At 36.7% G+C, this 17,488-nt stretch overlaps 1 protein-coding gene across 14 annotated transcripts in view; it reads right to left on the reverse strand.

Moving 5' to 3' along the window:
• CEP128 (centrosomal protein 128) overlaps window positions 1-17,488 on the reverse strand; it is a 449,614-nt gene that overhangs the window by 37,901 nt on the left and 394,225 nt on the right. For all 14 annotated transcript variants that reach the window (XM_063715661.1, XM_063715658.1, XM_063715660.1 and 11 more), the window contains one exon: window positions 2,476-2,553. In XM_063715661.1, coding sequence (XP_063571731.1) covers window positions 2,476-2,553 — 78 coding nt within the window. The remainder of the gene's footprint in view (window positions 1-2,475; window positions 2,554-17,488) is intronic.

Consider the following 17,488-nt stretch of genomic DNA (forward strand, 5'->3'; position numbering starts at 1 on the left):
ACTGCAACCTCCACCGCCCTGGTTCAAGCAATTCTCCTGCCCCAGCCTCCTGAGTATCTGGGATTACAGGCATGTGCCACCACGCCCAGCTAATTTTGTATTTTTAGTAGAGACGGGGTTTCGCCATGCTGGTCAGGCTGGTCTTGAACTCCTGACCTCAGGTGGTCCGCCCACCTCAGCCTCCCAAAGTGCTGAGATTACAGGCATGAGCCACTGCGCCCAGCCAACAATTCTTTCAAAATAAATATGACCACATTTAAACAACAATAAAGTCAGGCCTATCTAAGTAAGATGAGGTCTGTACTCACACTTAAAGTCATAGGCTATGGTACTATCAAGAAATACATATATAGGAACCCAGAGATAATATTGTTCAGGTGCCTCATCACATGAATGTGGACATATCTCCTGAGGCATTAAGTGATTTTTGTCTGGTGCATGACTTTGGACCAGAACTTAGGTCTTTGTATTCTTGTTCATGCCACACTGATTTTTAGAAAGTTTAAAGGGTTTGAATAAATATAATCCACATCTAATAATCTCAAGGCTTTATGTATTTTCATTTAAGGCTATGTCTAGTCATTTTTATTAAGTTGATTAAAATCAGCTCTTTTTAATCACATAGAGGGCTTTAGAGTACATGTAGAATGGATTTTAAGCTAAAAGCAACAGTGCGAAGCAGATGGGCTCTGGTGTTTTACACAGAATTAGATCCCACCTCCAGCTAGTTTATGGGCTCCAAGCTTCAGTGTCCTCATCTATAAAATGGGCGAAAATAACACCCATCTATAGGGTATCTCTGAAGATTAGGAAACATGTACCATAAAGTACTTAGCACCTGCTAAGTATCATGCAGTATGTGCATAACACTTGCTAATTAACTCTTTCCCTTTTCAAGCTAAACGTTTCAATTTTAATATATTGGAAAGTACAATGCTGAACTCTGAAAAAGACTCTCCCAAAAAATTTCACTATTTAGGCATCTTCATATGTGAGTCTGTATGTATATGAGCTAGACTTGTAGATGATCACCAGCTCATAGGATTAAAAATAATAATAATGAGCCTTTTGGTAATAGTAGAGAATACAACTTTTAAATTGTACTTATGAACATTCTGTTCATTGTAGACAACTGGGGAAAAAGTGATCTGTCACTGGAGGTTAAACTTTATATTTTTATGCTGGTATAAGACAGGTATCTATTTCTCAGTGACAAGTGCCACCTGTTTCCCATATTTTCTCTTGTCTGCCCTTCATTTACTTGGATAATTTCTGTTACAGAGAAAAAAATGAAAAGAATATGGGCATAACATATTGCCTCCTATCACATTGGGTTGTTTAAGAGTAAACAGAAATTGCATTGTTTTGGATACTGGTTTCATAATTCTTTGATAGATATTTAAACTGTAAACATATAATCAAATCATGAGAAAGAATCAAAACTCAGTAAAATACATTTGAAACACTTGGTTTTGTTCAATTTGGGATAGTCTAGCTTTCTAGATGTGTCAGCTAAACTGGGTCTCACTCAAAAATGTTACTGAACTACCAAAAGATGCTTAATGCAAGGTAATTTTAAGACAGTGTAGACCTTGGGAACCACATTATGTCAATGCTTCCAATAAATCAATATGGCATGATCTGGCCATTTTCCTATCCACTGTATCTTCAAATAATATACCAGATCTAAACAGAACCTAAATATAACAAGTTATATTTTAAGGCCAATGTGAAATATGATTACGTGGTTGCCCAAAAGAAATCCTTCCTATTGTTAGCTTCAGCTATACGAGGTCAATAAATTATAAATCATTAAAATTTTACATTGCATCTGTAGTCCTAAGGCTATATATGACGTTCTCGGGACCAGACCTTGTCTGGCAGGACTGGCAGCAGAGATATTTGTTTTACATATCTCCTCTATGAGGAATTAAAAAAATTACACAATGTAAATTAACACATGTAACTAATTGGCTTGATAATGAAATGCTTTGTGGTTAGAGGTCTATCAATAAATGGCCATGAAAGATGAAATGGGAAATTTCCGTGGGTTTGAGTTCGTATGTCATAGTATAAAGATAACTTGGGAACGACCATATCTCTAAAACAAACAGTACCCAAATAATTCACAAATTAAAATTGCTAATCCAAAAAGTTATCTATTGTCAGTGTAATGTGTAACTCCCTTTAATTCTCAGGCTTTTCCGAATTATTGTTAAAGCTTTAGGGGCCCAACTGAGCTTCAAGTAGTACAGTGAAAGTCTCTATCTTCCTATCTCATGCTAATACGTAAGTTGCATTGTTTTCAATTCTAACTTCACAAATGTCAATAAACTCTGATAAGGTGGTATGTTAAAAGTTCCCAATGTTTTTTGGTCCTTCTTCCTTTTCTATACTTTTCTTTGCACATCAGGAAGATGCCAAGTGTTCTCACTCAGATAAAATACTGAAAGAGACAAGCCAACTCTTTCTCACTCTGAAGTCTTTGAAATCTTCTAGTAGGCTCAGTTTCTCAGGCACAGACTCCAGATGGTCCAAGGCCACTCGGGTACTCTGAAATAGAAAACATAAGGAAACCAAACATTATAAAAAATTGATTAATACTCTCAGAATCCACATACTAAAAATCAGATGCACCACTGTAAGAAAGAGTTCAAGCTGTAGATTTAGACAGTCAAATAAGAACATATATAATAGTATTTTCAAGATAAATTTATCTTTTGAAATCAGAAGAATTATTTCCTTTTAAAAAGTATATGAGATGCATTTGCAAGACTGACTCAGATACAAAAATTCTTCCTGGATAATTGCTTTCAACTGATATGCTATGAAACTTTCTATAGACTATTTCATATTAATATTAATGTACAAACCTGCTTCAGTGAACATCAGAAATAAACCATGAGGTAATACTGAGAAATAGATGAATCTGCAGTTACTTATCTATGGAGCATATTAGAAATTCTCAAATGTTGCCGTTATAAAGAAGAAAAGAGTTCTCAGCAATTACTTCAGTTAAAAGGGAAAGAGGAGTGGTTCTCAAGATTTGGGAGAAATATCTGAAATTAAACATTTGCTTCAGGGACACAAGATCCTGTTGATCATAAGTCAATAACTTATCACACAGTCTTTAATTAGCTGATCACTGTTACACCCACCTGTGAACATTAAGAGAGAATGATCTGAAAATTATTTCAAAGCAAACATAAAATAAAAAGTTAAATGGTAAAATAATCTTGAGACTAGAGACTGCATATATATTATAGGCATCTCTGTATTCTCAGCTCTGTCACAATGCCAGACATATTAGGTGGGTAACAGGTGCTAGCTCTTAAATTTAAAATGGATTTTAATTGTTCAATGAAATAAACAATAAACCCTATGGCTGACGCATGGGAAGAAAGTGAAGTGTCCTGCAAGAACCTGGACATAAATTTGCACAAAGTTGCAGGGAAGTTAGTGGCCCCTCAACATTCCATGTGCTTCCCTACTTCTCCCCTGTGAAAGGTTCTGAACAATGGACTCTGAGAGTGTCACTTCTGGAATGAGACAGTTGAACCTGAGCATTCCCCCTTCCATCCCAGCCCCTGCCATGAGGACCCTGATGGCCACATGCTCCGGAAGGCATAATTACAAGACTAAAATGAGAGCTGCCCACCATATTGGATTTCACATGAGTCACACAATAACCTCTATTGTGTTAAGCCGTAAGATTTCAGGGTTAGTTATCAATGCATCATATAGCATTAATTATCATAAATAATACCTACCCTGAGAATTAAATAATGAAATTGTAAGCCAAATAAGTAGTCAAGTGGCTCATTTTGTGGAATGGGGAGTCTCTCAATTATGAGTACATAAAGTTTGTTTTTTTTTTCTGAGACAGGGTCTCGCTCTGTTGTCCAGGCTAGAGTGCAAAGGCACATTCACAGCTCACTACAGTCTCAACCTCCTGGGCTCAAGGGATCCTCCAACCTCAGCCTCTGAGGACCTGGGACTACAGGCACACACTACCACACCCAGCAAATTTTTGTATATTTTTTTCTTGGGAGGAGTTCATTATTTTCTCAGTTAACTTTCCTATTTGAAATCTCCTATCTCCCTGAACAGAGAGATGCTGTTCTCTGCCTGGCATAACCAATCCAGAGCCTCACTGATGCAGTTTCCCCCACAGCATATACTTTATGTCTTTCAAAGGGTTCAGGGGTAGAGGCACGTATGGAGACAGAGGGCTGAGGGTCTAACCCTTCCTTACAGACACTTTCAATGTACCCATCCACCCCCTCCTTCCACAGTAACTGTACTAATTACTCCAACGCAAAAGCCTTTCCAGAATTCTGCAGGGTGAATGATATTTGATTGCTTTCCATTGCTATCCCCTTGGCAGATCCTTGAGTTTCACCTTTTCTGTTCTGAGTCATTTTACTACTTTTCAGTGTTCTGTGACATGGAGTTACAGATGTCTTCTAGTTTTGACAAGTGTAAATCAGTTTTTCTATTGCTTCATATCCTTATTTTTGTAATGAGATTTTTGAGAAGGGCAGAAATACCCTTACTCTGCCATTCCGAAAAGGAAGTCTATGTGCTGTTTCTTCAAGTTCATAAAGTTCTCTTTTTCAAGTTCCATTTAAAGTACTTATTATTTTGTTCCTTCTGCTTGACATTTATATTATTGTTAGTCTTCAGGCCACATGTACTCACTTACACTGCCATGCATTTTAAATGACTTCATTTAATTTTTTCATGTGCAGGAAAGATTCATCAAAATGATGTGTTTCTTACTATAAGCCACAACATGTAGGCTTAGGAGCTTGCAGTTTTAGCCACTGTATATGCTATATTTATTTAAATAATAAAATTATAGGTTTTCTCAGGAATTATATTGACTCTTGAACAATAAAATACAAAGCAATGCCCTGATGATTTTAAATCAAAATTTTATGCATTGCATAAAATCCTCTTCATAAACACACTCCAATAATATCTGTAGTATTAAAACTTTATTTTATTTTTTTGTCCCATAATTTTTCTCATTTTGAAGTGATCTTCTGAACCAAGGTTAAGTAAGTATGTAAAACTCATTTTGTGCTCAAAATAAGCAAATGATCTCTTGCCCTACTGTAAAACGCAGCATGTTATGTAAATAGTTGCGCTTAAAATTTTCTATCAACCAGGTGACTACATGAAACCATTCTTTTCCTTGCATGTGTTTACATACTATTTTTGACAATTATGTTTTTGGATGTATATTCAAATGGCTATGTTTTTGTGAGTGAATTTTGAAAAACGCCTTGACTCCTTCTCTCAGTGCAGTTATTTTTATTCTCCCCTCCCTTGCCATCCCCCGTTGCCCCCATATCTCCATTAACCAATTTTTATACTTTCTCACTATTTATTTCACTTGTGGCTTATTTTATATTCCATTTATGCATTGCTTATAAATATGTTCCTCAATATCAGGAACACTTTCTGGTACACATACCTTTCTTTTCATCCTTATATTCTAGTCAATTAACAACAAATATGTATCTTGGACATCATAGAAAGATCCACAAACATAGATGGCATACTTCCTGCTCTTCAGGAGCATTTAGCTTACCCGGGGAACAAAAGATGTAATAATTATACAAAGAAAAAAGTTATTTGTACTTACTTTAAGGGAATTGCATGCACAAATGCTGAACTAACTAGGGCATTTGCAACAACAAGATGTGAACAACAAGATGTAATAATTATACAAAGAAAAAGGTTATTTGTACTTACTTTAAGGGAATTGCATGCACAAATGCTGAACTAACTAGGGCATTTGCAACAACAAGATGTGAAGTAATGAAGACAGTGAGTCCAATCCTACAGGCGTCTCAGGTCTCATAATTTCATGATTAAGTGATATTTTTTGGGAGAAAAATGTATTTTCTGGCTCTTCTCTCTTTTTCTGCATGTATGTGAGTATACTTAAAACTGCCACTTTGGCATACAGACTCAAGAACATGAATAACATTGCAACTGTTTTTTGTTTTTGTTTTTTTTTAAGATTGGCTGGGATTCTGTGATTAGAATCTTGTCACATTACTTAAGATTTCAAAATTATTTTCACCCCGAAGCTCATAGCCAGAGAGACAAGATCCATTAGCAGATGAATAGTTTAAAATAAGAAACTTGCTGTATTTCAGAGATGTCATGAGGACCTAAGTAATGTTAATTCCCAGGGCGAAATACTTTGTGCAGAGTCAGGGAAACATTTTGTTTTTTAAGTTGGTTAATTTTTTTCTACCTTACATTATCTCATGCCTTAGAGGGCATGGACAAGTCCCCACTGCTAAAAAATTAAGGGAGCAAAGTTGATTTCAATAATGTCACCAGCATATGACACGTGTTTGTCTTTAATTTTAATTGTTTTCGAGAATAAATAAATCAGATGCTTACAAAGGGGTTTAAAATTAGAAAACAAAGAAAAGTTCACAATTAAGATTCCACTTCACAAAGGGCCAGTACATTGTGTATATTTGGTTTATCTCAGAGGCTAGAAGAGCTGGACTTCCAGGGGCCTAAAAGTAGGGTCAAAGCAGATGATCAGTTAATCTTAATCCTGTTTAGTAGCAAAAACCACGAACACATAATTCAAGTTTGAATACACTTCATAATCCCTCACGCCACCATAAGAGATAGGTACGTATTATCGTTATCATCATTATACAGATAAGGCAATTGAGGACCAGAGAGTGTAAATAACCTCCTTGCAGTCAGATGGTGGCAAAGCTGGGATGCAAATCCAAGCAGTCCGAATGCAGAAATGGCAAGGTTCTTATTAGGAAAATATTTTTATGGCAAATTGCCAGCTAAAACGGAGTACATTGCAACTAGAAGCTGAAATGGTGAGTGCTTTATGTAAATTCCTAACTTCCCTCTAGCTATCAACTCTTAGAAGCTAGATTTTGAAGATGTGTCCTTGATAGGCTTATTTCTGGAAGAAAAGTTTTAAGATGAAACCATAAAGAATGTCATCTCACTGGTGTTAAAGAGTCTGTACTCAGGACCAAGTGTCTAAACACACATGTGTGCACACACGTGCACACACACACACACACACAGGGTCTGGATAGTGTTTCTGTTGATTAAAGGATGTTAAATGTCAGAGGAGTTTTATGATACTAACACTGCCTTTTCTTTTTTTCATAACATTTAACACTAGTGAAGCATACCACCTGGCTGCTAAGAGGTGTTTCAAATAAATGTTGGCTGAATGCAGACAAAGGTAGACTTACCATGTTCTAATAAACCCACTGAATCTTGACCTCTTTATTAAAACCCCAGAAGCACAAGTTTGATGTTTTATTTATTTCCTCTAGACTAAGGGCAAGATCAAGTGGTAGAAGCAATAGTGAAATTCAGAAATCTTGTCTAATAGGCCCTGTGGCTTTTGCACCTACAGATGTGTTTGGCTATCTGTTGACAAGGGCAAAGAGTAAGCTGTCAGTTCCGCCATTCTGAAATCTTCAACAAACACCAAACTCCTATGAAGTTCAGCTGTCTGTACTGTTCCACAGTACATTTTTCCTTAGTAGTTCCTTTATTTCTGACTGCAGGGAAACCAAATAATATAGTATGACAAAATAAGTAGCAGTAATTAGGAATTAAAAGGTGGGAATGCATTGCAATTCTTAGATTCCTGTCTCCTGTAGAGAAAACTTAAGGAACAGATTTAACCATAAATATATTTTAGTATTTATACTGCTCTTTGGAAAAAAAATGCACATTTATTTTCTTATTAACATGTAACAACTACCATTTTCTTATAGTGTTATTGAAATCATATGTGTTTTGAGGTTTAGATGATGAATAAATTAAAGGAGATGATATCTACATTTTTATTTTAAAAATAAATGTGTGAGTTTTTGGCATTCCACACATGTTAAATAAATAAGGCTATGAAGCAGTTTATTTGGGTTCAAAAATGCAATTCTATTTCATTTGGAAACAGATCCACTGCAAAACTTTCCTGACAAATGGCTGAAAGGTGGTAAAAGGACCTGAGTAAACACGTTTCTGGGAGAGGAAGGGTGAGATCATAAAATGGATAGACTGTATGCCTTTTCACTTGTGGTAACTCGATCCAGCACAGCTGTATTGGCTTCATAGGGCCCTGTTTTCCAAACGGTATAAGACACTCACTGGAACCACACCAAACAGTAGCAGAGAATAGGCCACCGAAGTCATGGTGTTGATGCACATTCTTTATGAGCCCCAGTGTTCAAAGTTGTGTGTATTTCTTGGGATATCAGAGGAGTCCTCTATTTCTAGACTGTATTTTATGAGCGGTCTAAAAAATCAGATGCCCACTTACAAGTGTTTACATGTGTATTGGGGTAAGAGGGTACATAAGGCTTGTTAAGTAAAAATGCTTGTTAAGTTAACATGGCACTATGACATCAGTATCTACGTTTGGGCTAACATCTAAAAGAGTTTTTGTCAACAACAAATTCTATTTGTCTTCATATAACACTATTGTAGTCAAAAGTGGTAGATCTCCTTTAAAAAGCAATGATAAAATTTGAGAACAGGTAACATATCTTCACTGAAAACTGAGATACAGAAGGCTTTCTAGGTATTTTCCAACTCTTATTCACAGTATTTTTTTTAAGAGAGGAACTATATGAAATACAGAATCTGCCATTTCAGATTACTGCTTTCTTATTTCTACATATAACTGAATTATGTTACAGTCAACCCATTATCTTACTATTAGCTTAAAAAGATGTAGTATTTGTAGTATTTTCTCCAAATGAGTGATTTGGGGTTGTTTTTTTTTTCTTTCAATAAGAAAACACCAAGAATGATTTGATGGAGAAGGGAAGATGGAGGAAATAAAGAATCATCTCTTTCCCCGAGGATTCTTGAAATTGTCTTCTTTAATATCATTCTTGCCACTCCCTGATATAAAGAAAAAATAACACACAAAGACAAATGAGGACGAGTTTAATGTTCTCTGTGTGCTGAACAATAAATTAGGTACTTATAACTGTTTTCCAAGAAGGAGGGTCTTGAGATCTACAATCTACTTAATTGTAATCACTTCATTTCTTAAAACTGAACATAAAATGTACTCACAAGGGAGAGAAATTTCAGAGCATCTGCAAAAAAACAATTCTTTTTAAGTGATTGCATGTTAAAATATGAACAAACAGTATAAGCCAAGGTTTCCTGGAAGATACTGTGTTTAGCAATTTTTGCTATGGTGACAGGTAAAGAAACTATGCTTCTAGATACACAGGTCCCAAACACGTGTAACCAGCTGAATGATGAACAGAGGTGGAATATATGCTGCATTGGAAATCAGCATCCCTAATTTGTGGATATTCATAGTTTCAGTAATGTTACTTACTTGTGTTTTGTGATTTTGGGAATATGACTTTGCCCTGCCCTTCTAAGCTTCCGTATCTTATTTGCAAAATGGGGATCAATATTAATGGTCTTTATTATTCTACGCCCACAGAATAATACATTCACATTCACTCTCTTACTTGTGACTATCAAGTACTTACTTGTGATAGGCACAAGTAGGAGAGTGAATGTGAATGTGAACTGAAAAGTGTCAAGTACTTTTCAAACAGCAGATTTTTTTTTAAAGCTGAATCTCTGAGGTACCATCAACTCTAGTAACTTCTAAAAGGTGAAGAGGTCAGTGACCATCTAAAATTAGAGCTAATAAAAACTAATCAACAGAGCACAAAGCAGAAACAAGCCAAACTTAATTAAAACTATACCTAATATTTAGAAATGCATTTACTATTCTACAGACATCATCTAAGATATTAAAGTAATAGAAGTGTAATAGCACATAAATTACTTTTGTACATACTGTGCCTTCCATGGAGAATGTTCCTTCCAATTTCCTTATCTGGTTAACACTTTTCCCCACGATGCTATGAGCATCTTCAAGCATATGGGAAATGTGAAAGAAATTTACAGAGCTCACCCGTATACCCACCACCTAGATTCAACTATTAACATTATGTTTTATATTTGCTTTATCATATATCAATCCATCTATCCATCACTCTGTCTGTCCTTCGATCCAACTTATTTTTGGGGTGCATTTCGAAGTACATTGCATACACATTAATACACGTTCCCTTACCTAATTCAGCATGCATATCATCAACTCCACTTCATTATTTTTTTAAATGTAGAATTTGCATGTAATGAAAAGCACAAATCCTAAGTGAACTGGTTAACTTTTACTTTCTTTCATATGTCAGCTTAGTCTTCACTTCCTCAGGGAAGGCGCCCCGGCTTTCTCTGATACTGTGAAACAATCTCTCCATTGCGTCATGAGCCTCACTTTGGCAACACTTATTGGAGCACTAATATGATATCAATTTGTGTGACCTATTAATGCTTGCATTAGTAGTGGGCAATAAGCATCATGAGGGTAGGGAACATATGTCCCCAGCATTCCACCAAAGTGCCTGACCCAGGAGAGCTATTCGGCAAATGCTACATAAACAAATGAATGAATACTATTTGATGAAGGAAAGGTTTTCACATTTATTCAGTCTGCAAATATTTACTGAATGCCTCAGACACTGTTCTAGAGGTGAAAAGGTAAAAACTCTCTGTCCTCAAAAACAGAAATGGGAGAGAAACTAACAAGTTCATAAAATGTGATGTCATAAACACTCTGAAGAAGTGTAAAGCAAGGTAAAGTGGTAGTGAGTGATAGGGTTTCTATTTTAGACACAGGGGTCTGTGACAGCCTCTCTGATGCAATGGTTTTGGAGCAGATTGAGTCATGAGCATTGCCAGAGGAAAGCAATGGGGACAGGATATGTTGCGGGAAGTCAGGGACCTCGAACAGAGGGACCAGCTAGAGCCGCGGCAGAGGAACATAACTTGTGAAGATTTCAAAGACATTTATCAGTTCCCAAATAATACGTTTATAATTTCTTATGCCTGTCGTTACTTTAATCTCTTAATCCTGTTATCCTCGTAAGCTGAGGATGTACGTCACCTCAAGACCACCGTGATAATTGTGTTAACTGTACAAATTGATTGTAAAACATGTGTGTTTGAACAATATGAAATCAGTGCACCTTGAAAAAGAACAGAACAGCAGCAATTTTTAGGGAACAAGGGAAGACAATCATAAGGTCTGACTGCCTGCAGGGTCAGGAAAAACAGCCATATTTTTCTTCTTGCAGAGAGCCTATAAATGGATGTGCAAGTAGGAGAGATATCACCAAGTTCTTTTCCTAGCAAGGAATATTAATATTAATACCTTGGGGAAGGAATGCATTCCTGGGGGGAGGTCTATAAACAGCCGCTCTGGGAATGTCTGTCTTATGTGGTTGAGATAAGGACTGAGATACGCCCTGGTCTCCTGCAGTACCCTTAGGCTTACTAGAGTGGGGAAAAACTCCACCTTGTACATTTGTGGTCAGACTGCTTCTCTGCTCTCAAACCCTGTTTTCTGTTGTTTAAGATGTTTATCAAGACAATACATGCACCATGCACCACTGAACATAGACCCTTATCAGTGGTTCTGCTTTTTCCCTTTGTCCTGTTCCCTCAGAAGCATGTGATCTTTGTTAGACCCTTATTAGTAGTTCTGCTTTCTGCCCTTTGAAGCATGTGATCTTTGTACCTACTCCCTGTTCTTACACCCCCTCCCCTTTTGAAACCCTTAATAAAAACTTGCTGGTCTGAGGCTCAGGGGGCATCACGGTCCTACCGATATGTGATGTCACCCCTGGTAGCCCAGCCGTAAAATTCCTCTCTTTGTACTGTCTCTCTTTATTTCTCAGCCGGCCGACACTTATGGAAAATAGAAAGAACCTACTTTGAAATATTGGGGACGGGTTCCCCCAATAAGGATAAACTCAGGGCCAAGGCCGTAAGGAGGGCACCCATCTGGCACTTTTCAGGAATGAATAGTGAAGAGCCTGGTGTGGCCAGGTAGGAGCTCACAGCCAGCTGAGGCCAAAGATGTCTGGGACAAGAGGTTTTAGAGCCTTTTTGGCCACAGTTAAAATTCTGTATTTAATTCTTAATGAGATGGAAGGTCTTTTGAGGGTTTGAGCAGAGGAGTTACATCCTCTCATTTACTCTCTAAATAAATATGAGGATGTTGTTTGGAGAGCAGACTGCTAGCCCCTCACCCCTAACCAGGAGAAGGTCTTGTGGAGTTTGGGAGTGCTGTGCGAGGGGAAGATGGGCATCTTACTTCTAGGCTGGGGACTTGCTGAACAGTAGCAGAAACTCTGAGACCCACCTCAGGGTGTCCTTTGCATAGAGCTCTGTGAAAAATTTACAGGGAGAATAGGCAGAATCCCCAGAAGGCCAATGGTGCCATACCAAATGCTCCTGATTTACCCAAAACACTCTCTCACCCCAAGAGCATGCATTTTGGCTGTGAACTTCTGAAAATGTCATATATGTCCACAAAATGTTTTCTCTAATCATATTTTTATTTGTGGTATCCTTCTGATTAAGGACAGGCAGCAAGACATAGTAAAAAAGATCATTGATAAGAAGAAATCAGGAGATACAAGGTTATAGCTCATCTTTGACATTACCAGTTGTATGAACTTGGGCAAACAATTTAACCCATGGTTCTTAGTTTCTAAGTCAGGAAAATGGGAAAACAGTATCTGAACATCTCTAATAACCTTTTTGGCACTAGCTGTAGTCCACTGTAGCATTAACTTCTTCCTATAGCAGGTTAGGATCTGCTTTTTAAGCTTAAAAGGCTGGAAAGAGTATGGAGAAAAAAAGATTTTATAAAGAAAAAGCAAACTAAGGAAAAAAGTAGATATGGGGTTCTTGGAGTTAATATTTACCCAAGAATACCTATGGAGTGGAAAAACCTTCACTCTTCTATGGCAGAAAGTGAAGCTAATGACTGTTAAAAAAAAAAAAAAACAGGAAAAAAGACATTTTTGTTTCCTTGGGTGTTTACCGCATGAAATTACCAACTCCAAATATTTGTCATGGTGTATTTTTAGAAAAGATGCTTCCAAAAGCAGGCAATGAACTTGCTTTTCATTTTTCTCACCTTATAACTGGCCTAACTTAAAAAAAAAAGATCTCGCAATTTTACCCTTATCTAAATACTGCTAATTAACTTCTGGTTTTATTGCCACAAATATTACTCCATACTTTTGTTTCTCTCCTGAAAGCTTCTATGCCATCATGACTTTGTACATGAAGGTCTATCTGTCTGAAATGTTCTCTATACATTGCTTAAATGAGCTCACTAATTCTCCTGCAAGACTGGGCTTGGTCACTACCTCCTCTAACATGACAGTTAAGAGCTTGGGCTCTTGAGGCAGTCTACCTGAGTTTAAACCCTGGGTTAGTCACCTACTGGCTATGCGTCTATAGAAAAGTTCCTGATCCCTCTACACTGGGACTCAGTTTCCTAATTTTGCAGAGTTGTCATAAGGATCAAATACATTAACACAGGTAAAGTGCTTAGAGCAGGGTTTGGCATGTGGTAAGCACTCAATAAATGTTAGCTATTACTACAATGATAATACTAGTTATTATTCTGTGAGCCTTTCCTCTAAACTCTGGGTTAAGTGTCCATCCTTAGTATTTCCTATGTGTATATGTACCTCCTATCCTGTGTGTAATTATTTTCTAATGTGTGTTTACTTGTCTCCTTCATTACACTGCAAATTCCTTAAAGGCAGGATGATATTTTTACTATATTTCCAGTGCTGAGTACTTGGTATCACACACGAATAAATTTCAATTTTATTAAATAAAACCTTCTTATCATAAACATACACAAAGATACATTTAGAACTTAGAAATATTGTGGCAAGAAAAATATTGCAAGATTATATTTTAAATGTAGAATTTAAAAATCGACTATCTTTGAGGAACAGAGAATATTTCTCAACAGACTCAAAATTAAAGAAATAATAAAAACAAAAAACAGAACTGAAAGAAGAATGAGGGGACAGTAAAGTTCAGCTAGACAGTATAGACCGAGTTAAAGAGAGAAAGATGAGAACCAAGTCTTCTGTGGACCTAATGACATGGCACAGGAGTGAGTGCTCTGAAGAGCAACATGTTTCCTATGGATGAGTCTACAGGAGCTTGGCCCTGCTGGACAATGATGGGGACACCCAACACAGGGCAGATACTGAGAAATGCTAATCATTTCCCTGAATCCTGCAAAGCCCTGGCCCCAAGTCCTCAAGACACCCTCAAGTAGATAATCACATTTGTCTCTTCCATATTTAACCTGGAGCAGAGGGTCCTGATAGAGAGCTCTGATTAGCAATGATCATTGTTCTGGCTGAGGTAGGGTCTAGGTTGATTTATTTAAAAGTGCCTTGGTGAGGTAAACATAATTAATCTTCTCTGTCCTCAAAATAAAGGGCTATCTTCTTTTTTAGAGATGTCCTGTGTTCTCAAAGAGAATGACAAAATAAATTAATCATTTTCCATTACTCCACACATAGCGCTTGGATGTTGAAAGACCATGTGAACAGCTAATCCTCCTATATGGATGAGTTTCTTGTGACAGGCAGATCAGATCTAAACAGAAATCCGGCAAGGTATTTTATTTTTATCATTGTGGCATTGAGATTTATTTCAAAAATAAGTGAGATCAACTATGCCTATATTTTTAAAGTTTACTTTCATAATTAATCCTTTTTTGAACACTTAGAAATACTCTTCTGGCTCTTGTAGCAAAGTGTTTCCCTGACGACTGCTACCAAAGCAGACAGAAGCAGAGACTATCAGGTATATTTTAAAACCTTCAAAAATCCAGCTGCACTGTCTCAAAGAATCCTCACTGCCAAACCATACTTAGTTAAAAGTACCAATAATCTGAAGTTAGAGCAATATATTTTGACAAACAATTTATCTAAACAGCTAATGTTAAAGGTTATATTTAAAGATGCTCTATTATGCTAAATGGCTGAACAAAAAGTATTAAGAGGGTACATATGGAGTACATATGAGCACAAGTATATATTTTTGAAGTTGGCCTGGTGCTGAATCTTCAACCACTGGCTGAGAAAAATGGATCATGAAAACCAGTGGATACAATACAGCTGACAATATTATTTGGTGAACACATTCATCTAAGATTTGCCACAACCAATTGCTTTCTTGAAACTCCAATAGCTAGAAAATCCTTCCCCTCCCTGCCCAAATGAAAGCCATGCATTCATTCAACTGGACAACAATGAAGCTTTGTGGCTGGTAGCAAATAGGAAAAAGAGCTGGTCTTGCCAAAACAATTTGAAGTTTTGAACTCAGGCCCCCTCCCCTACTTCATTTTACATATTCAACTGAAATGAATAAGTCCTGCAGCCTTTACCTGACACATTAGTAACTAAAAGTAGCCAAAACCACACAACTTTGGACATTTCAAGTGTGCTATGAAAACTCTAGAAAACATGCAATACTCTGAAAATTAGGCAGGATTTCACAAAAGCTTATTAATAGAACTGGATACAGCATCCAGTCTTTCCTGTACTCAACAAGCATTTACTAGCACCTACTGTGTGCAAATCAAATCTACAACATCACTATACCAGGCTTTATTCTGCTAAAGCTGACCAGATTCAGCTCAAGAACATTCTTTGGGTTTCTGAATAAAAATAGGTCAATAGAGATAAACGTGTACACTATATCATAATTTTTCATTAGCCATCTTTTTTTCCCATTAAATTGAAAACTCTTAAACATAGGGACTCTCTTAGTTTGACTGCTAAGTAATAAAATAAGTAATAAAAATACCATAAAGTGGGTGGCTTAAACAACAAACATTTAGTTCTCACAATTCTGGAGGCTGGGAACTCCAAGACCAAGGCTCCAGCAGATCTTGCATCTGGTGAAGACCTGCTTCCTAGCTTACGCAGACAGCCACCTTTTTGAGGTGTCCTCACATAGCCAGGAGAGAGATCATCTCTCTAGTATCTTTTGCTTCTTATATGGGCACTAATTCCATCATGCAGGCTCCAACCTCATGACCTCATGACCTAATAATCTGCCAAAGGGCCTACCTACCTTGCCAGCTTGCAAGTTGTGCAAAATCTCGGTCTCCTCACGGACATACTTTGGGCAATACAATTTAAAAAATGAAGTATTATGTAATAGTGATTATTTAGTTCTTTGATTCTAACAACCTCCTATGTGATTCCATCATTCCTCTGTTTTCATATTATTTTAGTTCTTTCTAGCACAGTTAGAAACAATTGATGAATAACGATAAAATAATTTCCAGAATGATAAAATAGCAAAATACTTCAAGAATAGGAGATCATCAAGATCTATTACGTATCTGCAAGACAGAATGGGACTTACTATATTTTAAAAATAAGGAAAATCTCTATTTGTGTCTTCATAGAAGATATTTTTAAAAAGGATAAAAGTTTTTTTAAGAAAATCAATACTTAAAAAAATTTTAAAACCAAGATTGGGTTCAGTTGACCCTGATGGTAGACTGAGAAGTAAACTACCTTGAAAAGCTCTCAGCCTTTTACCATCATTCTCAGAATCCTCTTCATCCTCTTAGTCTCAAGTTTCTCCTCCCTGTGAGCCTACTCAAACCACTTCTGTGGAGTCTGATAGGACTCCAAACGAGAAGTACTTGTTCCATGCCACCCTCCAGTGCAGTGCCTATTAAGAAGGAACCATGCTTCCTACTCAATCCATTGCATGGAGTAGTTGGTTATCACACGCTGAATGGAGAAACGAATGAAAGGCAATGAGTGTGATGCAACAAAGGATTAACACAAGAGTAGTAAGAGGAAAAATTAGAAAAGGAAGATGAGAGAGCCAGTTTACATAATCTTAATCAATATACCAGCAATTACACTGATTTACCATAAAAATCAACAATAACCACTAATTTTTTTTAACTGTTTATATAGTTTTCAAAGATAATGGTTTTGTAAATCAGTCAATTTGTTGTAATTTGTTAAAATAAGAGAATTGGTCATTTGGCGAGTTCATGATTGAGCAAACTGGTCCTTGAAGTTATATCTGACAAATTTTAATGTTAACAAAAGGCTAAAATTAAGCTCCCTTGATCCTTGGACAGTTATGGAAAATAATGTGTGAGAAAGAATCTTACAACTGTTGTTTCAATAGATTAAAAAGAAAAAATACTGGGGAGAGAAGACATGATGCTATCAGTAGAAAAGACATGAAATTAAGTCTGTGAAAATGAGTAGGACAAAATCCAATAGACAGGAAAGCAGAGTAACACCAGGTTTTAGGGGACACACTAAAGGCACATTCTTGAAGGACATGTTGAAGATGGCATAAATCAGTGATTCTCAACCATAGCTGTACATTACAATCATCTGGCAAGCTTTAAAAAATACTGGGTCCTACCCTGAGTCAACTAAATGTGGGGGTGAGGGTGTGTTGAACTGAAATTACTGGGGTTATTAAATAAGAACTCTAAATCTAAATTTCTTAGAGCCTACATGTAACATAACTGAACTGAATTTTG

This window comes from Pongo abelii, chromosome 15 (assembly GCF_028885655.2).
Source record: "Pongo abelii isolate AG06213 chromosome 15, NHGRI_mPonAbe1-v2.0_pri, whole genome shotgun sequence".
Lineage (NCBI taxonomy): Eukaryota > Metazoa > Chordata > Mammalia > Primates > Hominidae > Pongo > Pongo abelii.